We start from the raw sequence: 24,685 nt of genomic DNA, 5'->3' as shown, positions 1-24,685 counted from the left end.
AGCAAACCTCTTTATTATTTCAGAAGGAGCTGAAGAGGAAGACACAAACACCAGCTCAAAGACAGGACTGGGAGAGATACACCTGCTCTGTCAGTGATCCTACTTTGTACAGGTAAGTCATTTTAGATGTTTTGTTTTCTTCTTTGTTTGTAAGTTGACAACTGAGTTACTGTGAGTGGCTGAGGAATGTATGTGACACAGACTGGGTAGTCATATGACTTCAGACACAAATACTGTCTGGCCTGTTTCACCCGATTAACTTTTTCTTATATTACTTGTGTAGAATTAAATATATACAGGCAGAACATACACTGTGGATATATTGTAGAGGTGTCTGCTGTCCGGATTTACACATGTGTGTGTATGTTATGTTTGAAGTTAATTAGTAAGCAGTTCAGGACTAAAATCACGAACATTGTTCGAGACCTGGCAGGTCAACTCCCTAACATCATGTGACAGCTTCTGTGAGAAAAGAGGACAATCTGCTCACAAAGTTTGACAAATGTTGTTTGTTCATGTCAAACTGTTTGTTAATCTGTCCTCTCTATTACTGTAAAGGAGGTCATTTTAGGTAATGTCAGAAATATGCACTTAAAACAGCAAAATGAAATGAACTTAATGTTTTATTTTATATATTATATTTAAAATCCTGCAAACCAGTTTTTTTTCTTCAAACAAATAAAAACATCTGTCATTACAATAGGGATATTTTATCATTTTTATTATTCTTTTCTAATTTATTTCAACTTGTTGAAAAAAGAGTCCGGAGAGGAATTTTCCGTTGGCTTTGAAAACCAGTTGGGATATTCTGACAGCACTGTGAGAGTTTGTCACTTTTTAAAAACCAAATACTGAGGCATGAAGAACTCAGATACCGACCTTTGAATCAATGATTCAAATGATTCAACAAGCAGATTTTTCTTTTGACTGAACAATGCATCATCATATCAAATCTTACTATGTAAAATAAATTATAATCAATATTGTACACAGGTCATGTACTTGAGTAAATGCACTTAGTGACTTTCCACCACTTTAATCTGATTAGTTTGTTATATCGGATGTGTCATGGTTCAGTTTCTCCAAAACAAAGGCTAATGATCATTAATGATGATGATGCCAATGATGAAAGGTACAATTAAATCTGATGAAAAGGGATCACTAAGCCAAAAAGACAATGAAGATTAATTTATATCTCTATTTAATAATGTAATAGGTCTAATTTATCCAATCAAATCTCAACATGCTTTGAGGATTCAAATGATGTTAACCCTCTGATATTCAGGTGTACATTTATTGGAAGCTGTAAAACAAGGGTTTATGGGTTTGAAACATGAAGTATGTCACTCTCAATGTCACAATATGTCACAAGGTTAATTGTTTCATCAGCCATACATTACAAAATAGGTTCAAGGATTTAAAAAAACATTTATTTGTCTTAAAAACACTGACAATCCCACATGTACACGGAAAGAGTTGCTGTGACTGTTCCTCTTCTCCTTACTGGCAGTGAATGCATCACTTATATGATTCCAACAAGAGACAGGAAACAAAGCCACAGTCTTGTTTCATGTAAAATACTGAAGTTCAGCTGATGCTTCGAGTTGCTCAGTGAAGTGGGTGTGATCTGTAGTTACGGTCTTTTTAGTGCAACTTTTGGTCTTTGTGCTTCCCTGAGGGAAAGTAACACAAAGAGGAAACTCTGTACTTTTCATAATCCTCAGTAAATGCTACCAGTTGATGATTTTGTGTCTTCAGGTTTTGCTACGAGAAAGAGAGATGGGTTGGTGGAGCTGCAGCGCCTGCGTGGTGTTTATTCTTTGTGCAGCTTTTATCAGAGAAGCACATCCTGGTCTTGTATCTAATGGGGAACACAAAGGCTCTCAGAGACATCTTCTAAGTGAAGAAGATCCCACCAGCACTAACAGTACTGGACTTGAAAGTAAGTCACAAAATGAACCCTGCTGGTTGTTTTACCATCATCTAACTATTTACAGCCAGGTGTATCTGAGGAACTTTGAGCTCTGTCTCACTTTTACGGGAATCATTTCAAATGCACTGGTGTTGACCCCTGACTTCATAGTTACATGTGGGTGCTGTACGTTTTTATCTTTTCGTTTTCCCAGGGGCAGTCGATCCAGACGAGAGTACAAAGTCGCTGGAGTGGTCCTATCTCGCTGCGGCACTGGGCACAGTCCTCACCATCTCACTCCTCATCGTGATGACAGTCAAGTTTCGCCTCTTCCATCGCTTCCTGGCCAGCTACAGACACTCCCTGCTCCAGGAGACCGACGGGGTCAGCCAGTACGGTCAAGACGATTTGTCTATCCCCAACAGTGTGTCGGGTAGACTGGGAGTGGTTGGAGGGACTCTGAGTGGGATGGATGATGATGATGATGGCTTCATTGAGGATAACTATATCCAGACCAGTGAGAAAGACAGGGCAGAGAGAGAAAGAGAGGGGGGAGAGGAGGATGAGGAGGGGATAGAAGATAGCGACGAGGATCTTCAGTTCACTATAGGGTGATTAGGTGAAGGGAGACTTCATCAGAGAAACAGAGACATCTTGATTCTAAGTTTAAAACAATGGCACCCAACTTTTTTTTGAGAAATGAAGCAGTGTCCACTTGCAACCTATAAGCAGTACAGCTTGTATATGTCTATGAACTGTGAGTTTCCCTCATAACGTCTCATATTGTTTCAGTTAAATAACTGTAGAGGTCAGAATAGGCAACATTATATATATGTCTATGTATATCTATATATAGATATTTATAGCTATATCTATATATAGATATCACAAGAAAAAAGGGAAAGAAAAGTAAAAAAGCTACTTTTTGAAACAAATGTATCAGAATTTAATTTTGTCTGTTTTCCTGTTTTCAACTAATCATGTCGAGACCTTTAAGATTATCATGCGACCACCTGGAGGGGGCCTGACCCCTAGCTTCGAAACCACCGAAACTGCACAGTCGATATATGATAAATGTGAAACACTGTTGCTTCAAATATAACGACTGGACTTGTCCAAATGAGCAAATTGAAATAGTATGAAATGATAAAAGTAATAACAAAAGTGTGCCTCTGCTCTGTGTTGTTGTGAACTTTCATCCCCCAAAGAAGATCTGATGAGTCGTGATGTTTCCTGTCATTAAAGCTAAATCTGTAATATTTTTAATTAATATATTGTCAGTATATTCATCTATAAGTTCATACATTTGCGCAGCGAGGCTGAAGCTGCTGTTCATACTCCACTAATAAGAAATTTTTTTGTGTACCTGTTGACATTTAATTCATGTGGTTGTTGAAAAGACAGGAAGGTCAGTGTATTCATGTAAGATAGTAAGTATATTAATACATTTATATGTTTGGTCTAAATCATTTTATTTGAACATGCAATTCATGAATGAATTCAGCTTGATTAAAATTCTGTCATCATTCATTTTGAAATAAACGTTGTCAGTCTCGTGTTTTGAGTTCGTGGTAGGGATCTCACAAAAAAAAACACATTCAACACAGTAATCTTTTGATTTGACTTCCTGAGTTTATTTTCAACCATAACCGCTCAGTTGTATGAAAAAATTCTGCATTCAGAGAGTGAAAAGGGAAGTAGGAAAAGTATGTGCTTATCAAATTACTGAGCCGATTGTTGCTCTAGTACAAATTCTGTGCAGGTTTTCTTTTGGTTTTAAGGTAATAGCAACACAAAGACTGGAAAAAAGAGCTTTGATGTCTTAAATGGGGCACTGACAATATGCACGTGTTCTCCTAAGTTCCTCTCTTTTGTTATTTCTACTTTGTTTTCCTTTAACATATTTATCTACTTGACAAATGTGCTGTAATATTTCTTTCACAGACTCTTTCAGCCTCTTTCTGTGAGTGTTTTTGTCCCGTTAGCTCATTCAGATCAGGCTGCTCCTGCTGGAGGACGTCTCTCTCCTGGCTTGGCTCATCTGTCCCCCCGAGACACTGAACACCCGGACAGCTCGACTCCCTATCCTCCTCGCCCTGTTCACTCTCATTCTCATCATCATCCTCCTCTGCTGCTCCCTTCGCCTCTTCAGGTAGACCAGCACGCAGTAGCCCACTACAGCCAGAGCCATGCCAGTCCCAGCAGCCATCAGCACCAGCCCAGACACCAACATCTCCCTGCTGTCATAACCCCTGCTGCTGATTGTGGCCACACAGAGCAGCACTGTCCCACAGAACATCACTGCCAACCCCACAGCAAGAATCAGCGCCGGGTCAGCCCTCCCGCCGCTCTTTAGTTGGTCGATCCGCCGCCGGCTGCGCACACAGTTCATGTCCTGGATGGCAGAGCTGAGGAGCTGCTTGAGCAGAACAGCGAGGGCTAAGAGGCAGAGGGTGGTGCCCACCCCGAGTCGCCACTCCCCGGAGAGGCTGGTGGTGGTGGAGAGGAGGCCCACGCCACCGAGGCCCAGTCCAAGAATGAGGGCCACTGAGGCACAGTAGCAGAGCAAGGAGCGGCGAGGCTCCCTGAACCACCACAGCTCCACCTGCTCTTCCATGGCACGTCTCTGCATCAGAGTGGGCTCCAGGTGGAAGCTCGGGGGCCGACGTGTGGCGTGGTAGAAAGTCTGCATCTCAGGAATGGCAAGTCAGCTCACCCAAAACCAGACTGATCTTGTGAGCAGAATTTGGGTTGATGATCAGAATACAGCACTATAACAGGATTCAGAGTTTGGCGCTCAGCAGAAAAACCTTTAACAAGATCATTTACAACAACTATGCTAACTGTTTCCAGCAGAAACATCCCATCTCAACTTGATTGAAAACAATTACTCACTTTTTGTTAAACGAGTGCTGTTGTCCGTCCATCTGCATCCCATCAGATGACTTTAGTCAAACAGTCTTTACTGTAGTTAGTTTGGAAGATCCCAAAGCTGTTTGTATTGTCGTTTCATTCTGTAGAAGAGATGATGTCCACCTTAAGTTAAAATAAAAAAAATCCAGTTTCCAAAAAATGTTTAAATAGTCTGTTTGTGTCAGGGATCAAACTGTTCTCAGTGTAGATGGTAGAAGTATCTTGATTTCAAGCTGAAGGCAGAAAAGCAGCGAGGACCCAACAGCGCACAAACAGGGATTCCCGGCAGAGGAGCAACATCCTGTCATGGTTTTTGTGAACGGTGCCCGTCCACATGTCTGCTCAGCAAAGCCTTCATCACCACAGTGACTGTAGTGGTGTCACAGATCAATAATCTGTGCCCTCCTCACTTTCTCTACCCCAGTGCCAGGCAGAACAACCCCCTCTTCCCAACCCCCACCCTCTCTCATCCCACGGGAACACCATCTTGTCTGGTTAAGTGGGGAAAAAGACGGGTCACAATAGCAGAGTTGGATCATGGTTTGCACAGAGATTGGCGACATTGTCCACCATGCCCCTCACACAGACAATGGGCTGACCGATGAACACAATGACTGTGCTGCGGGAGGCGGGCGGTGGTGTGTGTGGGGACGTGAAGGGGTGTTGCGTAGCTGTAGTGGGGGGCTGAGTGATGTCAGTGTGAACTGATAATGGTGTTTCTGTGATCCCAAGGATAGCGTCACTCACACACTGAGCTGAGCCTCTTAGCTAGGCCACAGTGAATGCTGCACGTCCTCAGCGAGACACTTCCCGGCTCTCGGCCTGCTGATCTGTGTCTTCCAGTAACACACATGCCAATGCTGAAAATGTGTCTCCAAAACATTTTGCCATTAGTTTTAACTTATGGGAAATACACTTACTTGCATTCTCGCTAAGATTTCATTGAGAAGATCTAAAGCAGTCTCATACCTATCTGTTGAATATGAAGCTAAAGCCGGCAGCTGGTTAGTTTAGTTTAGCATAGAGACTTGGAACAGGGGGAACAGTAGCCTGGCTGTGTCTGAAAGTGACAAAAAGAAAACCAGCACCACTGAAACTCACTTATTAACAGATTATATCTGGTTTGTAATGTGGCTGTAGCTTCATTATCTCTTTAACGCGACTTTACCTGCCTATTATATTAAGCTTAACTGTTTTCATGCATGCTCTGAGACTGTCTGACCCACCAATGCAAGACACAAACTGTATCTTTGACAGTACATTGCAAGCAACAGAGAGGGAGGTGGATGTCTTTAGAGTCAAAGGGCCTGATGGAGTTTAAAGGTCTGCTCGAGTCAGCTCTGCTCTGTTTTTACTGATCATTACAAACTCCTCCTCGTCAATGGGAAAAACGCAGGTGTAGTCAGAGATAGTACGGTGTGATTTTTGTGCTGGCCTCCCAAAGTGCGAACAATAAAAAAAACAATAAAACAAAACAAAAGTATTGATAATAATAAAAGATGTAGAATGACAAAAACAGATTACTCTATATGCAAGAGTACAAATGGGAATTCAACAGATGATCTCCGTGACCAAATGAAGCCTGTAGGACAAGGCAGCCCTTTTTAAACCCGTAGCCCCTCCCACAAAGCCTTTTCTTGCCAGATAAAGCATTCACCGTTTCTGAAACGTAAACATATTTGAACAAGATATTTTCATAAAGATATTCCCTTTCAACAAAACAAGTTATTTGCAGCAAAAATCAATATTACAAACAGAAAACCCAATTATTAGCACGCCAGGACATAGCTTTGGATTTAACAAATGAAAATGTTATGCTCCTGTTTTGCCATCTAAACTCATTGATGGGAGAAGGCCAGGTGAATATGTCACATGCCTCAACAAAGGGTAAGCACGATAGCGTTTGAATGAATGTTTGCCTCAATAGCACAAAACCACAGAGTGTTCACCCTTGGTGGCTCTAATAAACCAGTGAGGGAAGGTCAAACAAGACGTTTTTGACCAATCTGCATTTCTAGAGTTTACCAGCTGCTTTACTAGAACAGAAGGGAGGGGGGAAATGTGTGTGTGTGTGTGTGTGTGTGTGTGTGTGTGTGTGTGTGTATGTGTGTTTCACCCGTAGTTAGTGATGGAGTTGCTCTGTCACACTGATATTTTCAATCAGTTGCTGACACTTTACCATGCTCATTTGTATTTTAAAGGAACCACAACTACCTGTGCACCAGTCATTGAAATGATTTATGTATCATTTTTTTCCACTCTTGATTCCTCTACTTTATAGTTTGTTCACTTATGACTGTGTCTACAAACATAACAACCAAAGCGTTCAATTTGCAGATGACAGTAATGCACAGTAATTGGTCTTATCCATGACAACAGTGAGGATGACTACAGGATGAAGGTGAGAGAGCTGTCCATGTGCTGTGTTGTATTGAACTGATTGAACTATGACTAACTGTAGGTAAGTTCTTGTCTATGTGTGTGTGTGCACATGCATTTTAGGTTCCAAAGTGTCTAGCTATGCAGCCATTTACTGTTAGCATCTTCTGACAACTAAATTCAACTTCCAGCTTTGGCAGTATTTCAGTTTATCTTCCAGCTTTTCCAGCTTTTTCTTTAGGTTGCACAGCTTCCAACTCTACCAGTAATGGATTTCAGCTTCCAGTAGTTTTTCCAGTGACACAGTGCAATGCATGTGAACTTTCGGATTCATTTCAGATTTCAGCCATTTCCAGCACTGCCTTGCATTTTTTTCCCCCACAAAACTGTTGTTCAATAGCCTCAGATTTTGAGCATTTTCACCAGCTTGTGAATGAATTTTTAATTAATAGCACCAAACAGTTGGCGCAATTGTTATTAATAAATGACTGCATTTATTGTATTTTGCCTCCATCTGGTACTCTTGTTGAGCCCCAACCAGTCTAGTGACAGTCATTCAAAATAACAGTGAAGAAACTCCGTAGCATGGTCCCAGTGCCACCTACTATAGTTTTCATATTGCAGATAAAACTTAACAATTCACATTTCTATACGTGTAGAAACACCAGTGATGCGGTGATGCTGATGGCCCCTGCAAACCTGTGATAGACCAGCCCCCTCACCAAAGCAGTGATGGGACAGGGACACAAAATACACTCTCTCCCCCTAGTGGACAACACTCAGTGTACAATTCAGCCTTTGAATCTGCAGTGTATGATCATTTCATGGGAACGGAATTACAAATTTCAACAAATCTTAAATGTATCAAAAATTTTATTTTGTCATAGTGAGAAAATGAGGAATGAGGAAGAAGGAAGAAATACAACACATGGTGTCTATTTGTCATGAATCCTGCCCTTGTACAACATCCATTAAAGCATTTAGCTCAGCAATCAGGTAAAACACAATAATATTTGTAGAAATGAGTAGGTTGCTGATGACAGGTTGTAAGGTGTTTGGCATCTTTCTGAACAGCTGGTGAACCTATTGGCCTTGCGACAGAAGCCTATCACTTGCCTGTTGCATTCTGGGAGAGACTCCAAAATATAACAGACTCAGAAAAAAAAACCAGAACAGGGTGTAGAAAATTGATGCACACATGGATGAATAGATGTTTGAATTAATGACATAATTTAGATTAATGAGCATAAAATATAGCATTCTGCTTCTTATTAATTACTAAGGATATATACAATTCTGGCGTGATATATAGGCCAGAGTGCAGTCCACAGGTGTTTGGACAGTTTTTTTAATTTACTATCACTGTCCTGCTGTCCACTGTCCCAAAGGTCGGACGATTATAATTCCTAATAAAACACCTTCAAACCTCCTTACAGGTGAAAGCTGGTACTTTCTCATAACCTTTTTGTCACTGGGTCATTTCAAATCTACTGAATATCTACAGGAAAAGAAATGGTCAAAACTGTCAAAAATACTTGACAGTTTTGAAATTATACCTCAATTTATATCTCAACAATACAGTTTCGTACATCAGCTTTATTCTTGTGCAGTGTGATGCTGTTGTTGTCAAACATCGACCTGTAGAGGGCAGCAGCCTCCAGATTTGGACAGCTGCCTGCAGGATGCCCACACATTAATAAGCGCCGTGTATGGTTCTGTATGGTGAAATTTATCTAAAGGTGCTGTGAGTATGAAAAGTAAAAGTTGCCTACTAAATATGTAGAAACCTGTGACTGTTATTATGTGTTATATTTGTGTTGTTTTTTTTTTTTTATTCTTAAATGCTTTCAGTTACATGAATTTTGTTGTCATAGTTGGTGGAAGTGTAGCTAACTTTAATGACTAAATACCATGAGTATTTTAATTTATAACAATTCATCGTACCTTGTGAGCTGATCATGTGTTTTGTATGAAAATTTTTAATCTGCAAAAAAACTGTCAAATCAAAACCAAGAACATTCCCCTGAAATGGAGTACGAGTATTACGAAACAGAATGGGTTACCAAAGTAAAATACAAGTACATTACGACTGCATTACAACCCTTCATGTTAACATGGATGCCAACCCAGTGGTCACCAAGGCCCCTTAATGTTATTTTTCTTATCATTTAATCATTATCTTGTATATTTTGGTACTGTTATATCAGCATAATATGTGCTATAAATTCATATTCAGCAAAATTAGCTTAAACACATCTTTCAGTATCATCTCAGAACACTGTTCAATAAAAATATACAAGTTTTTCCAGATTTAGTTTTAGAAAAAGAATAAAATATGAATATGTGCGGTGTGGGGAAAAAAATGATTAGATTAGAGTAAGGGGCATTCACAAGCCTGCAGCAGTATGTGATTCACAGTCTTATAAACTGGTGTCCAAGCATGTGCAATAAAGAGATTTGTGTGAACAGTTTGTCATTCTGGCCCGACACTCCAGCCGCTGATTTCACCGACAGGTGCAACATCAACAGGAGAGGATGAGCTAATCTCACGGCTGCAGACCACTGGGTTAGACAAACAGGGCTTGTGACCAGAGCATCGCTGTTCCAGTTTCCCTTCACCAGCTGGCAAAAGGTGGAGGAAAACAGTGAGAAAATGCGTCTTTCACATCCCCCCGCAGCAGCTGTTGAGGTGTTCTTGAGCAAGGTACTTAAACCTAATTGCGTCAGTGCTCAGAAGCCATCAGTGGATAGCGACACTGTAACTGAACCATGACGCCTGTCGATTCCAGCTACTGCAGCTGTGTTGATGTGGAGCGGAGAAAAAAAAAACACACACTATGCATGCTCAGCAAATGTGGCCTAAAGGTTAGTTAAATAAGAAATGTGGCCAGAATAGGAGTCACACTATTTACTGAAATGCTGTTCACATGCAAGAGGAACTGCAGATTTCCATGAGTGCCGTGACTGTATGGGAGGATGATGGAAGCTGCTCCTGAATCGACAATGTTGAGGAAATGTAGCAGAAAATGAGGGATCTGCTGCCAGTTTTTGACACACTGTGCAAACACAGACAGACGTTACCAGCAATCCTGACTTTTTAGAGCTGCCTGCAAAATTATGATCTCCTGCATGGATGTAGTTTAAACCACATGTCGCTCTGGCAGAGACAGAAATCTAAAGATGTGTCTTGAAGTCACTTTATCTCAGTAAGAGCACTGATAATTCTGTAGACAGGCTGTCAAACAGTTCGGGTAGTGAGAGATTTTTATGGAGCATAAGTGGTACTCTGCAGGATAATAAAAAAAAGTGTTTTACAGTACACATCTGCAACTTATCCATGTGTGGGGAAATTATTGGGCAGTTATTGAAATGCATGACAACCATACAAATCAGCAGTTGCTACATGGGAATTATTGGGTATTGAGTAATAGAGGATGTGAAAGCTCAGATTTTTAGTTATGCTAGCAGGGTGGCTTTAGAGATGGCAGTGTTGGTTCCAAACTAAAAATATAAGAACTGGCACAATGGATGCCATGAAATTTTGTATTCATTCATGGTCCGTAGAGGACAAATCCTGCTGACTCCCCTGACTTTTCCTCTAGTGCCACCATGAAGTTGACATTTGAGTGATGCTTTGACAACTACTGGAAGGATGGCCATGAAAATTGGTAAAGGCCCTCATGCTCCCCCCAGGATGAAGAGCAATAACCTTGGTGATCTTTTCATCTTGCACCATGATCAGGTCAAAGTTTTAACTTGCCTACAAAATATTCCCATCGTTCTTAGCTGCACTTTATGCTAGTTGCTAATTAGCGGACGTCAGCATGCTAAGACATTTAACTGAGTTACCAAACAGAGGAAACATTACCTGCTAAACATTTGCATGTAAGCGTTTGTCATTGTAAGCTGGTTAGCATTCTGATGTTGTTAGCATTTAGCTCAAAGTATTGCTGTACGTAAGTTGCTACAGTCAAAGCTGCTAGCATGACTGTAGACTGTTGGTCTTGTCATTTCACTTTTTATTTGAAATAAATGTACAGATCTGTTGTTTCTTCAGTTTAAAATCTAAAAGGTTAAGGTTTTCAACCTGTACAAACAGTTTACGTTTTCTTCTTTTTTCATCCTTGTAGATAGTATTTGCAAGAGTCACAGCAGGGGAAAAAAAATCAGCTCACTGGCTTTTAGAGGGATACACTAGTCACAGAGACTGGAGGGTTAAAGTCTGGTGGACAGGGCAGGAGGCCTGAGCAACCATGGCCTATTATAAGCATAAAAAAAATCTGCTTTCTACTATTTCTGTATTTCAGTCAATCTCTCTCTCTCTCTCTCTCTCTCTCTCTCTCTCTCAGATGTACCCTGCCTCCTGCTTAATCCTCAGTGTGCTAAAAGCATTTTCATTTAGTCATGACTCATTCCTCACAGCAAATTGACTGTAAACTCGATTTAGTCTGTGTTATCTCTGATGGGTGCGATTCAGATAACCAAAAACATTTCTTATACTACATCAATATTCATTGCTTTAGTTTTTACTTGAGTAAGCCAGATGGGCACGAATGATAACAAATACTATACTTTACATATTATAATTGCCTTATGAGGTGCAAAACCCACAGTATGTAAGCTATTTTTATGATCAACGTGTTACGTTATTTGCATGATGGGGATCATGAACCCTAAGAAGGTAGGAATTAAATCTAAAAACTCATTACTTTGTGATTCACATGTCATTTGTCTTCCAGCTTGCAGTACTGAGGGTTTTATTGTGAAGAGACACGGAGTTTTTCAGAACATTAGGGCTCTGTTTGTGTTGGGATGTTTTCCTCTATGACTAAACACCCTGATCACAGTCCAGAATCAGAATTTGTTACGGGCAGGCCTGGAACGAGCTAATATCACACTGGCTGATGTTGCTAACATACTGATTTTCAGACACTAAATCTTGTAACAGATTTGAACACCTGTTCACCAACCACTGTGTTTTTTCCTTTCAGCCTGCTCTTGCTGCCTCATTCTTGCTGGTTGGTTGCTGTGCAACCATGACAACAGGCCCCAACTACAGTAGCATGATATCCTCAGTACCATGACTTTAATGGCTGTGAATACAATTGTTTGTGCATATGTGTGCATGTGTGAGCCAGTGTCTCTTTGTGTATTTACTATATGTTGAGGTTGGGAGGGGGATTAAGATATCGTTCAGCTTATCTCCATTAAAATGAGTGATTATGCTGTCAGCAATGGTCGTGGCCTAGATTTGAAAGACGGCCTCGTTCACTCTGGCTTAGAGCCACTGGACCTTGTAAATACTACTGATGCACTTTTATCTGCAGACAAGTATTACCTCATTGTGTTTAGTAATAGCAATAACGCTGCAGTTTGGTTAATGAAAGAGGTACAGGGGGCCTTTTCCTGTTGCTGCTGCCTCTGAGAAACTGTATAGCCCGCGGATCACCTTAGCATTCGCATAATTTGCATATAGATGAGAATCGTATCACATTATTGCTTAGGGGCTATATTAATAATGGGGTAGTTGAACAGGACACAGTACTGTGCAAGAGACTTGTGCAGATGCTGAAACAGGTGGGGCCCGGAGTGTTGGTTTCTGCCTCACTGAGGCCACGCGGTCCCACGTCTTTCTCCTCTCTCCAGCCGCTGCACTATATTTCTTTTTCTATTGTTTATATTTTGAAGGTTTAAAGAAGATCCAGTGCCACATCCCTGAATAGGTCTCTAGCTAGCATTTCTATATCTCCCCCTAACCTGAACAGAAAAGACCACAGGGACATAAAATTGCTTGTCCTACTGAACCCTTCATATCTGCCCCTGCTAGGCCCCACCACTGTATTACCTGCCTGTCATGCTCTAAAATTGATTTCACAGGCTCAGAGGGTGTGACAACCCAAGAACCTCTGTCTCTCTCACTTGATTGGTATTAGTAGTACTGACACACACACACACAAACAAACAAACAAAAAACAAAAACTGGCCTGTCTGGATAAATGCAGCATCAAAAATGCATTTGCTTGATGTTAAATTTCTCACATATTTCACTCAAGCAGCTGAGCCACATGTTACTTCTCCACTGTTATGTCTCCAGCCAGGCAGCTGCACCAGAGGACAGCCTGCACAACTTGTTGTTTTGCTGGCCAGAAGGGACTGAAGGGCTCTGATGGAGTTACCTTTGTAAAGCTAAGTTGATATAAAATTGGTATTTACCCAATAATTATAACTTATAGTTTTCCAGATAGTGTTGAAGGCACACAGTCCATATCAAAATATTTGAAGTCCCACCACGAGAGCACTGTGAGTCCACAAATAAAAAAAATAAAAACAAGCACAAGAAAAACATCAAGGGTGTTTAATGTCACAGTAAAGCCTGACCTACATTCAGTGGCACAGACAGAAGACAGAAAAATAAAATGCATTAGCAAGTTTTATAATGTCACCTATTTTACTGTTACATATTCTTAAACTCATCACTATTACAACCACTTCATGAACACAACCATGAGAACCCAGGCTTGAGCGACACCAGATAGGTTATTTATTTGTGGGGCATTTCCTTAACCTGTGGTTAAGAAATACTTGTATGTGTTGCTATGAGTGAGTTAAGAGGTAGATAGCAATTAAAGCTCAAATATGACTGACTGTTGTGGAAACTAACAGACAGACAGAAAGGCAAAGCTCAACCAACCACCTCTACATCTGAGATGACAACAAATAGTTTAAGGCTTTCGCTGTGGCCGCAGGGTCAAACCACTGAAAGGGGCTCTTTGGTTGGGGATGTATGTTTTCACTTCACCTTTATAACACCTTAAAGTCCCCATGGTAACCCACACAGGCGCTTTCATTTGCCTGAGAAGAAATCTCCTCAGGACTGTGTGGGTGTAAACACGGCTCTGAACAGGGCTACAGAGTGTGCTCCCTCACCCTTCTGGCAGTTTTGTTGCATCTTTACAATTTAAGCCACTAAATTCAAACACGATAACATAATGTAGTTCATCTGAAACCAGACTATAGGTCTGTCAGAGTGACTGAAAACACGTGTGGGTGAGCAAGGTCTTTAATAAACCCAAACCTTTCTTCTTGACTTCCTTGGTTATTCTGCCGTATGATGCTGAATTTTAAACAATTTAAGTAGGGAAATGGAACAAAGAATATCAACACTTTGGGGCAGTTTTAAACACACAAATGTTTAATTAAAATAAAACTAAACTTGACTTAAGAATTAGCTATTGAATTGTGTCTTATTTAATTATTTTCACATTAGCCCAGCATATGTTCTGTCCCATAGAGAGATAATAAGCACTCATTGTGTGTTAACTTTTGTGGCCTGTGATTATTATAGTTCTATTCTATTCTATTCTATTCGAGACAGAAATAGTTGTTGACAAAACTATCAAATCTAGGCTCATATCGTAGCTGTTAAAGTAAGCTACTGACTGAAAGCTTCAGAACAGCTACTAAATGAACCTTGTGAAGAGATTTTTCAACTACTGTTTCCAATGTCAAAAATAAAAATTCAATGTCAAAGAGCAGAATATGAACAGAATATGAAAGAGGGGGAAAAAAGTACAATTATTCTATTCTATTCTATTTTTTGAGACTGAAACTGTAGTTGAGAAAACTATCAAATCCAGGCCCATGTAGTAGCTAGTTGTTACAATTGTTCTATTGTATTCTATTCTATTGTATTCTATTCTATTCTATTGTATTCTATTCTATTCTATTCTATTCTATTCTATTCTATACTACTCTACTCTACTCTTCTCTCCGCCCTGCGCCGTGTCGTCACGCTCCGGGCAGCCAGTGGGGTGGGGGGGGGGCGTCTCACAGCCGAGAGGCAGCAGCGGGAGCGGCGTCGCAGCTACAACCAGCGCGGCTGTCGGGCTTTGTTCAGTTCAGTGGATGTGAATGAGCTCCACCACCTCCGCCAGAAATGTGGACGGATTTAAGGACGTTGCTACTTTTTCATTTGTTTGTCCTGAGGCTTCATTTATCGGAAGGTCAGTGCTGGTTTTTTTCCCCCCCGTGTATGTGTGTGACATGAATGAAATGAAATAATGAAATATAGCCTAAACGGTGGCTTGTGTGTGTGTGTGAGTGTGTGTGTGTGTGTGAGTGTGTGTGTGTGTGTGTGTGTGATGATGGGCTGCACTAGAGGTGAGAGACTGGAAGCGCACCCGGTACTCAGCGCGCTTTTGATGCCAAGAGAGAAAAGAGACAATACTTTATCATGAACACCCAGAATCACCCTCTGCTTCCTTTCAAATCCGCGACGTCTCGCTCCCCGGATGGATGAGAGTGTTTCCACGGGGGGAAAACCCTCCGCGCGTCTGTCATGTGTTCCCCGGCTGTGGGCATCCATACCGCATCAGCGGTAGTAGCCTGGATGTGGTGGCCCAACCTGAATCTTTGTCTTCATGTTGCGGAGAAGCGAGTCTGACAGACGCGGGGCCTCCTCCTCCGCTGCTCTTCTCAATTTAACTGTTTTTAATCATCTTGAAAAAAAAAAAAAGAAAAAAAAAAAAAGAGAAGTAGATCAATAAGTGAAAGAAAAACGCGGACCATGACGCTCCCAGCGCCTCAGCCAATTGACCTGAATGAAAGCTGAATATCAATTAGGCATTCATTTGCAAATGACAGTTGAACTACTTCTGGTTACTACTCCACTAACCCATCTGGACGCTGCCCCCCCCCCCCCCTCCCTCTTTCTTGTGTTTTGTTTGTTTGTTGTTTTTTTTTTTTTCCCTTCTTCCAGCAACGGATGAGTGTGAGGATGGACAGTTTCAGTGCAACAACAAAAGGTGCATCCCGACCATCTGGAGGTGCGACGACGATGACGACTGCTCAGACAACAGCGACGAAGAAAACTGTCGTAAGTGTTGAAATCAGCGGAGGCAGAAAAACAGGCAGTGAAAAAGACGCGTGATGGTGCGGATGTGACAGTGCAGAGGAATAACCTGTCAGAGCGATGCATCCAAACCGCGGAGACTTCACAATCACCACACAACCACCTCTCATTGTCTGCTCAGTGCTTCCCTCTCTCTCAACAACTCAGCAATTTGTGTGGAAATGAAACATAAAACATCCCATTGTATTCTCAGGATCTTAGATAGTAACGTCACTGTTTTACTTTACCAATGAAAAATGTCCCACAAGTTAAAAAACAAAACAAAAACTAGTCAGAGTTATGTCATTAATCCCACCTGGAGACAGGACCTGCTCCATCAGCCGTCCATCAGAGCCTGACTCAATGCTCTGTTCATGACTGGAATGTTTATGGAAGCTTCTCTGTCTTAATGAGCCGTATTTCCTCAAAATGTTAACAGTTATGAACCAGAAAATGCACCCGTGTCTCCACCCGGTCTCGGTCCTCTCATGATTTCATAACACTTGTGGTGGAGTTGCTGTTTTATTAGCTTTTTTTTTAATCTATTTTCTTCCTGTTTGTTCATTGTGAAAGACAGTTGCATATTTTCAGGGATACATAAAAGCTTACAGAGTTTCCAGAGAGACACAAATAAAATCATGTTCTGAGTGGGGGATTAGGTGTGTGTGTGTGTGTGTGTGTGTGTGTGTGTGCGCCTCAGGCCATGAGTGTGTGCTGGTGATTTCATCCCCTTTTTTTTCTATATATAGAAATCTCAACAAACATGTTTTCCTAAAATGAGAGCTGATTGGGTGGAACAATTTCCCATTAATCGTCAAATAAAAAGACGTCCAGCTGAGAGACGGACTGCGTGACACATCAGTCCGCCGCGCAGAGCTCTGACAGGTATCTCGGATGTGTTGTTCTGCGCGGAAATAATACAATTCCAGTTTCCTCCCTGACTGCGAGCCAGTGGCCTATATTTCGGAGGAATGCTTGCACTCAAACCAGTGAAGCTGTGCCAAAGCTGAAGCCAAGCTCTGTTGTGTTTTTCCGCGCAGCTATCTTCCTATGTGTTTGGGTTAATTGTGGCTCGGGAGGAATTCCTGCACCTCCCCACACATGCAGACATACACACACTCTTTCTCTCTCTTTCTCCTTAGAGCGTTCTCTGCCTTTGTTTCTGTCTCCTGCAAACTCCCACTCGCACAAACCTGCGGCACACAACCACCTTATGATTCCCGTGTGCGTTAGTCCGGAGGTGTTGCTGTTGCTGCCCTCTCGCTGAGACCAGCAGGACGTGTCCTCAGGCATGCCAAAAAAAAGCAGGTCGTTTGGAGCTCCTAAAACATTCATGTGTCACTGCCTCACACACACACAAACACACACGCACGCACACAAACGACTGATGTTTGGAGAAAATGACTCTGCCAGGCATGACTCTTTATTTCCTCAGTATTTATAAATGGGAAGCTGTCGATGAGGTTTTATTACCCCCTGTGTGTTTTCCATCGGCCAAAGCTTCTGACACATTTAGGGTTTGAGTGAAAACACTTCTCCTGGAAGCCTTTTAAGCTGAGACAACTGTCAACCCACCATTTGATGATTATGACAGTCCAGGATTACTTTACGCCTTTGTATTAAGAGAGTGGCCTTCACGCTGCATCCGCCTCCTGTCCCTGTGTGGCTCGCTGCATGTGCGTGGGCAGGCAGATGAGGCTGGTTTGTCTGTGCAGACTCAGATCGGTCTCTGGCGTCCTCGCGGTGTTGGAGCACTGATTGGCTATAAGGATATTAGGTCTTCAACTTTTACCCTGTTTGATTTGGAGAAGAGGTTCTCTGGCGCGCTGTGCAGCTCTGGCAATATTTAATTAATGTGATACTATTAAAGTCATTCTCAGGGGTTGCTTCTGTAAACCCTTTTTCTGTTTCTACATCTGAGCGGGCTAAGAGACAGCTGGTGTAGCGCAGTGGAGTGTAAACCTGTACGACATATGCTGCACAGGGGGGAGAGTACGGTGAGGATTTAGCTTGTACACACAGAAAATCCTTTGCAGAAATTAAACAGTTTCTTGTTGACTGTGAAGTGGTTGTATTTTTAAATTAGGTTTCGGAGTGGTTGAACGGATGGTCTCACTTTTTATTCTTCTTGTAGTCACAATATATTATTGTACACAATGCCAAGCCTGAGAATCCAGTGACTGAATGTGTGCAACAGACCATGGTTATGAAATATGCTGACAGGAAGGAACCTGCGCTGCAGCTCCTTATTTGTCATCCCTGTGTCGCCTTACTTTTAACTGGCTGGAGCTTGTGGTTGAACCTCACAGATAAAACACTTTTACTGCTCTTACCAGTATTACACCCTTTATGCACCATGGTCCTCCTCCATCCTCCACCCTGTTTCCCTTAACCCCATCCCCCACCATCCCACCCCCAGACTGCACTCCATTCTTTCCATCCCCCATCATCCAAACTCTATTCCCCACTGACCAGTCACCCGCTGCAGACACCCATACATGCATAATTGCACTCATAAGTATGCGCGGACACAAGTATGGACCAGACGCATGCAGGCATAAATGCGTATATACAGAGCGTAAACACAAACGAATGCATACCAATGAACTCCTGCACTCCTGCTTCTCTGGCAGAGCCGCAAAGTTGAATCCACATGAACATGAATAGAAACTGTATATTTTGTCTACCGGTTGCGTAACGATTCTGGCGAGGATGAGATGCAAAGCCACCCTTGCCTCCCGCCTCGTCTGGAGTTGACAGCAGCGGAGGAAACAAAAGAATCCTCGCCTTGAATTCTCAGACAGATTCGTGCCAACTCTGACGTGGAGCCTCTGTTCAATCCTCATCCTGATTATAGCGCCATATCACCCCGTCTCCATCACATCTGCGTTCCCTTCAAAGTCCACCCTGCCCGCCTGACTTTCTTCTCATCCTCAGGAGTGATAATGATCCATTCCACCCGTGTTCATGAATTTAACATCTGTACCTGCAAGGAGATATTTCACATCAACACATAGAAGCTCAAAGTGTTCTTTTGTTTTCCTCTGTGATGCAGAGTCAGCAACAAACCACTGGCCTCTCCCCCCTTTGTGTTTTCTTTTTTTTTTTTTTTAACTAATAAATCCGTACAACTGCTTCAGAGGCTAACTCACTTTTGAAACTGCTGGCGCTCCTCCACACCTCCTGTAGTCATTGTGTATTTCTTAAATCCAAAGCCTTTCAGTGGATGCAGCCTCCTCTGCTGCAGTGTGGAACCCACAAAGTCCTGCCAACACGATCAAAGTTTTAGAAGCTGCAAAAACTATCCTCACACCCTTGATTAATGCGTATTTAATGCTTTAGTGCTCAGTGTTCTAAGCTCAACTGGTTTCTTCTCAGCTGACACCAGTTGAGTATGAATCCAGTCTTTTATTTATGGCCTGCTATTTGGATGTTCTTTACTTTCTCACTCTTTCTGCAGATCGATCAGATGATCTCAGATCACCTTTGTCTTCCAGCCGTAGTGCTGTTTTTCTATAGGAGCAGGTAAATGTCATGCACCACTGAAAGGCACCACTGCACTCGACAATCGTCACAATTGCTCACTGGCATTTAACTTTAAAATCCCACCACTTTGTGCTTTAAAATGCTTCAGGTATTTCTTTTGATACAATGACAGAAAATAGAGGAAAGCTACTCAGTGGTGACTGAAAGCAAGTGGGTTTTTCATTATAGGATTTGCTTTTGTGTTCCTTATCTGTTGCTTATCCTCTGAATTTTATTTTTCAACCGTCTTTTCAGGAAGAGAAAGGGGTTTGCTGTTAGAAATCTCCTCCAGGCATCCTAATGCTCACTTACTATCACGTCTTGTGTGACCTGCATGTCAGTTTAAACATACTTGCCTGGAACCACACTACTCTCCTCTCCTCTCCTCTCCTCTCCTCTCCTCTCCTCTCCTCTCCTCTCCTCTCCTCCTCTGTCCTCTCCTCTCCTCTCCTCTCCTCCTCTCCTCTCCTCTCCTCTCCTCTCCTCTCCTCCTCTGTCCTCTCCTCCCCTCTCCTCTCCTCCTCTGTCCTCTCCTCTCCTCTCCTCTCCTCCTCTGTCCTCTCCTCTCCTCTCCTCTCCTCCTCCTCTCCTCCTCTGTCCTCTCCTCCCCTGTCCTCTCCTCTCCTCTCCTCTCCTCTCCTCCTCTGTCCTCTCCTCTCCTCTCCTCCTCTGTCCTCTCCTCTCCTCTCCTCTCCTCTCCTCTCCTCTTCTCTCCTCTCCTCCTCTGTCCTCTCCTCTCCTTTCCTCTCCTCTCCTCTCCTCTCCTCTCCTCTGTCCTCTCCTCTCCTCTCCTCTCCTCTCCTCTCCTCTCCTCTCCTCTCCTCTCCTCTCCTCTCCTCCTCTGTCCTCTCCTCTCCTCTCCTCTCCTCTCCTCTCCTTTCCTCTCTTCTGCCGAAGCTGCAGCAATGTGACTCTCTTTCTGTTGGCACTGATGGGCGACAGGAGCGCGAACATTTCCGGTCAGCTCTACTTTTTCAGCGCCGGTGCCTCTGTTTTTATGGATCTGTCGAGTTGTTTGGCCACCTGTTGAGATCTGCTTGTAAATGCAGGAGAATAATACAGTAATGTGCTGCTCATCAAAGAGAGACGCCCATCATCCTGTAGTACTTCTGACTTATCAGTGTCTTGGAGCGTGCCTGTATTTCCCCACAGTCTCCCTGTCTGTTGTTGATGTGTTTGACAGAGGAGGAGTGAGGGGAGGATCTGGAACAGCGCAGAGAGCAGGATAAAAACGAGTGAAGTTGAAGTGATAGAAAGTTGGGGGGAAAGACATCATTTTGACCTGCAGGGTGAGTCGGGGAGGTTGTTTGTGTTCATCTCAAATTCTCGCCCTAATCTCTACAGCTGTTGACAACTGTACACAGCGTGGAAAAGATTATGCCTTTATCTCTTCAATGCAGTGATGCATGTTTTCCGTCGGGTCTGTGGTCAATTTATTGTGTGTTCACTCACTCACTTGTTGTTAACATGATCATGATAGAGCCTTAATTAGTGTAACAATTATTTAACAGCCTGGATAAAGCAAACTTGGTTGAATTTTGGAAACCTTCTTTATGCCTGAAGCTGTTTCTGGTTTTATTGTGAGACAATCAAGGAGACATTAAAATTGAACTGAAATATGAATTCTTCACACTTTTTTATTGAAAGTTATATGTAACTTTTCTACAATAAAGTGTCAAGGTAATCAAGGTATCAGGTAACAGTCTGTTTCATTTGGTCACCTGTCAATCACGTCATATCACCCATGCTCATGTTTCAGTGTTGTGGTTGCCTACCAGAAGTGGTTAAATTGACTTTTATCCAGTTTTAAGGTGCATTGTCATGATACATTTTTACACCTTGGTCATTCTCAACTATATACTTTAACCTGATAAAGGATTTCAGTCATCGGACATCTGCATCTTAAGATATCAGAGAAAAAAACCCAGGCAAATGTTACACAGCTCAGTTCCCAGGCCCTCCAATAAGTCCAGTGTCCGCCAAACAACATTGGGGAGTCACTGATTTTTAACGTGAAACTGCTTTATTCTGTGTCTCTACCGGTTTTAATCACCGGGTCTGTTTTTTTTTTTGGAGAGGAGGAGACCTCTGTGGATAATTTGGTTTCTGGTAAAAACCTCCTGTCACTGAAGGAATCTAAACCAGGAGAAGCTGATGGCATGATCCCATGCTACTTTTTGATATCACTAAATGCCGTCATTTGTTATTGTTTTGATGACATTGTTTTATTTGCTTGTTAGACCTTTGACTCTTGATACAAGAAGTTTTTCTCCTTTTCCAACAAGCTAACAGAGCATCAGTTTGTGCAATTTAATACATCTGTCCCTTCACAACATTGAGTATTCAGAGGGTCCATTGTGCTATTGAGTTCAATTAAGTTTAAATAAGTTTAATTACAAATTGACTGTAAGCAAGACTCACATGGAATAAAACAACACATGTAAGTAACAACATAATAAAATGCTGATACTTTATCTTTAATAATCAAGCAGTAAATGTGTTAAATAATGTGGTTCTTTTTCAATAGGTTCATGAAGTATTAATCAGGTTTTCTGACATCCAGACACTGACTGGACATTTTCTCCCAGCATGCTCTGCTCATTACATTTCCTGGCATCAAGTGTAGGAAAACACTTGAAAGCCATTGCTCTGATACAGCTTATGTCTAGTGCTCATCCAAATGTGTGTGTGTATGTGTTGTGTGTGTGTGTGTTGTGTGTGACTGTGTATGTTTGCCTTGTCGCTGGCCCTACTGGCCTACTGCCCTGTGTCTGCATGTCTCAAAGCCACCTATAGCCCAAAGTGATCATTAAGAAGTCTTTATCTCAGATTAGCACGTGTCGCTATGCAGAGATCCTGGGAGACAGAGAGAGGATGAGAGACAGCGAGAGAGAGAGAGAGAGAGAGAGAGAGAGAGAGAGGTGGGGGGGAGGGATTAATGTGTGGGTATAAAACATCACTCAGCCTCAACCTCTTTCCCTCATCCAACATGTATTTATCCTCCCATGCCACCTAACTTATTTTTTTTTTTAGAGCTCAACACCTAAAAGAAAGCATTTATTTGCAGCATTTTAAACATTACCCTTCCCAGAAATCTCTGCTCATTTCAAATGGTAAAAAGCAGATATATTCCTCTGGAGACACTGAGTCTTGCCTCATGAAAAATGCTGTTTCAGTTCAGCTGAATCGTTGAAATACAACAGTGTAAACTAGTCTGTACAACACTGTCTTTTAAACACTGTGTGGTTTCAACACTGGATTCTGGTCTTACATTTTTTAAAGAACATTAACACTTTGTTGGGTCTTTATTTGAATCATGTTGTTTAAAAGCTGTCATGAACCTAAGAGGTTTCAAAGGCAAGATTTTATGTCACACGCTCATGTTTCCAATTTATCTGTCTTTATTGGTTATTCAATAACGCTGCAAAATCCCCTCAATAGCACAACATGGTGCATAAAACACATAGCAAAGGCTGCAGCCATCAAGTGGTTAATTGATTCAAATATTCACGACGACTTACAGTTGCTGTAAACTTTTAAGAATTAGGACGTTCTGTTTCTGCATTTGTTGAAACCTTGTTGTTTTTTTAATGGATTGATAGCTGAGCTAGTTTTGAAATCCCACCCTTCACTTTACAGATAAAGTGATGCTTCTACTTGCGACTGTAGTTTTTGTTACCGTGATTCAGTAGTGGCAGTGAAATGAACCCAGGTTAGCTTGAAAATCAATAAGACACATGCTGGATGTTTGGGAGCGTCTGCCTGCTCTGTGAACCCAGACCTTGGGGCCACAGGCATCCAGGCAGACAGTGCCTTTCATCCACAATCACTGTCAGAAAAAACAGACCCATGAGGGAGTATGTCGGCACACACTGCAAGAACTGTGGCCCTTTGCAACTTGTGAGTCATTTTTGTGGAAAAATGCCACTTCGGGTGACTCAACAGGAGGGCTTGTGAATTTTTGCTGACAGCTCCGAGGATGCTGGGACTGGCCAAGTCTGGCTGTGACTCTCACTTTATTTTCATTTATCTGTTTGTGGATGAGTACACACACTCGTCACAGACCTTTAGAGGACGTTATTCCACTCCCGAAGTCAAGAAAGCGTCAGCAGCACACGTGGTAGTGAACTGAAATGATGAGCAAATGGCTCTGACACGGCAGCCAAAGCCCTCAGTCTCTTTCTTTTTTATTGATGATTCAGTGTAGCTGGATGAATTATGAGCGTCAAACTCCAGTCACACAAGCAGCAACATTCGCCTCCTCTTGCCCAGATGCAGTGACTCATTACATTGCCACCATCACAATGTAAAAAGCTTTGCATGCAGGCTGTCACTGCCATAAAATCATTCCACCTGCCCATGTCTCCTCCATCCACGCAGCCATTATTGTGCCTGGTTATATTATTGTGCCTGGTTAGAAATGAACTCTGACCAAGTCCTTCCTTTCAAGGAGCCACAGAGGTATAAAGCCAGATGCAGCAACTGTTAGGATCATTCTTCTATATAAACCTACTCTTTGGTGCTGCAACTATTTGTTAATTTCAATATCAGTTAATCTGCATAACTGATTAATCATTGAATCTGTAAAATGTAAAACAAAATGCCCATCACATGTTCTATGAGGCCAAAGTGACGTTGTCAGATTTCTTGTTTTTTTTTCCCACCAACAGTCTAAAACCCAAAGATATTTGATTTTCAATAGCCATGTTTCTAAACAACTACTAAAATTGTTGTTGATAAAGTTTATATTAACTTATCATTTGAGCAACATTTTGCAACATCCTCACACAAGGTTATTATGGTCTGACAGCTAAATGACTGAGAATTCTACCAAAACCTGTGATGGTCCAGTTTGACAAACCTAAAGACATTTGCTTTTAATGCTAATATGAAATAGTGAATTGTGAGTATTGTGAACGCGCTAATTTTTGCCCCTTTTCCATGCTGTGATGTTTTTCAGAGCACAAACGGTGCTGTTAAAGAAACACTGTAGCTACACCTGCTGCTCAGAGAGAACTGAGCTAAATAAGTTTTAAAAACACACAATCACTGATCGGAATGTCTCA

General features: G+C 42.0%; 3 protein-coding genes across 5 annotated transcripts in view; 2 read left to right on the top strand and 1 right to left on the bottom strand.

Annotated features, from left to right (window-relative positions):
* On the top strand, nucleotides 1–3,468 carry LOC139629720 (leucine-rich repeat-containing protein 19-like). The gene is made up of 3 exons (XM_071492505.1): nucleotides 1–112; nucleotides 1,759–1,942; nucleotides 2,127–3,468. The coding sequence occupies exons 2-3, from the start codon at nucleotides 1,780–1,782 to the stop codon at nucleotides 2,525–2,527; spliced, it is 564 nt and encodes a 187-aa protein (XP_071348606.1). The 5' UTR covers nucleotides 1–112; nucleotides 1,759–1,779; the 3' UTR covers nucleotides 2,528–3,468.
* A 56-nt stretch (nucleotides 3,469–3,524) lies between these two features.
* Nucleotides 3,525–5,230, bottom strand: tmem125b (transmembrane protein 125b). Its single transcript, XM_071492504.1, has 2 exons — nucleotides 4,808–5,230; nucleotides 3,525–4,683 (listed from the first exon to the last, which is right to left on the bottom strand). The coding sequence occupies exon 2, from the start codon at nucleotides 4,602–4,604 to the stop codon at nucleotides 3,903–3,905; it is 702 nt and encodes a 233-aa protein (XP_071348605.1). The 5' UTR covers nucleotides 4,605–4,683; nucleotides 4,808–5,230; the 3' UTR covers nucleotides 3,525–3,902.
* A 9,764-nt stretch (nucleotides 5,231–14,994) lies between these two features.
* Nucleotides 14,995–24,685, top strand: part of LOC139629119 (low-density lipoprotein receptor-related protein 8-like) — an 84,077-nt gene continuing 74,386 nt past the window's right edge. For all 3 annotated transcript variants that reach the window (XM_071491526.1, XM_071491525.1, XM_071491527.1), the window contains exons 1-2: nucleotides 14,995–15,207; nucleotides 15,963–16,079. In XM_071491526.1, coding sequence (XP_071347627.1) covers nucleotides 15,141–15,207; nucleotides 15,963–16,079 — 184 coding nt within the window. In that variant the 5' untranslated portion in view covers nucleotides 14,995–15,140. The remainder of the gene's footprint in view (nucleotides 15,208–15,962; nucleotides 16,080–24,685) is intronic.

The sequence above is a fragment of the Trachinotus anak genome, unplaced genomic scaffold, assembly GCF_046630095.1.
Source record: "Trachinotus anak isolate AG129_WGS33_773 ecotype Australia unplaced genomic scaffold, CSIRO_AGI_Tana_v1 ptg000012l, whole genome shotgun sequence".
Lineage (NCBI taxonomy): Eukaryota > Metazoa > Chordata > Actinopteri > Carangiformes > Carangidae > Trachinotus > Trachinotus anak.
Note: the sequence above shows the minus strand (reverse complement) of the source record. Positions and strands in the feature narration are given on the sequence as shown.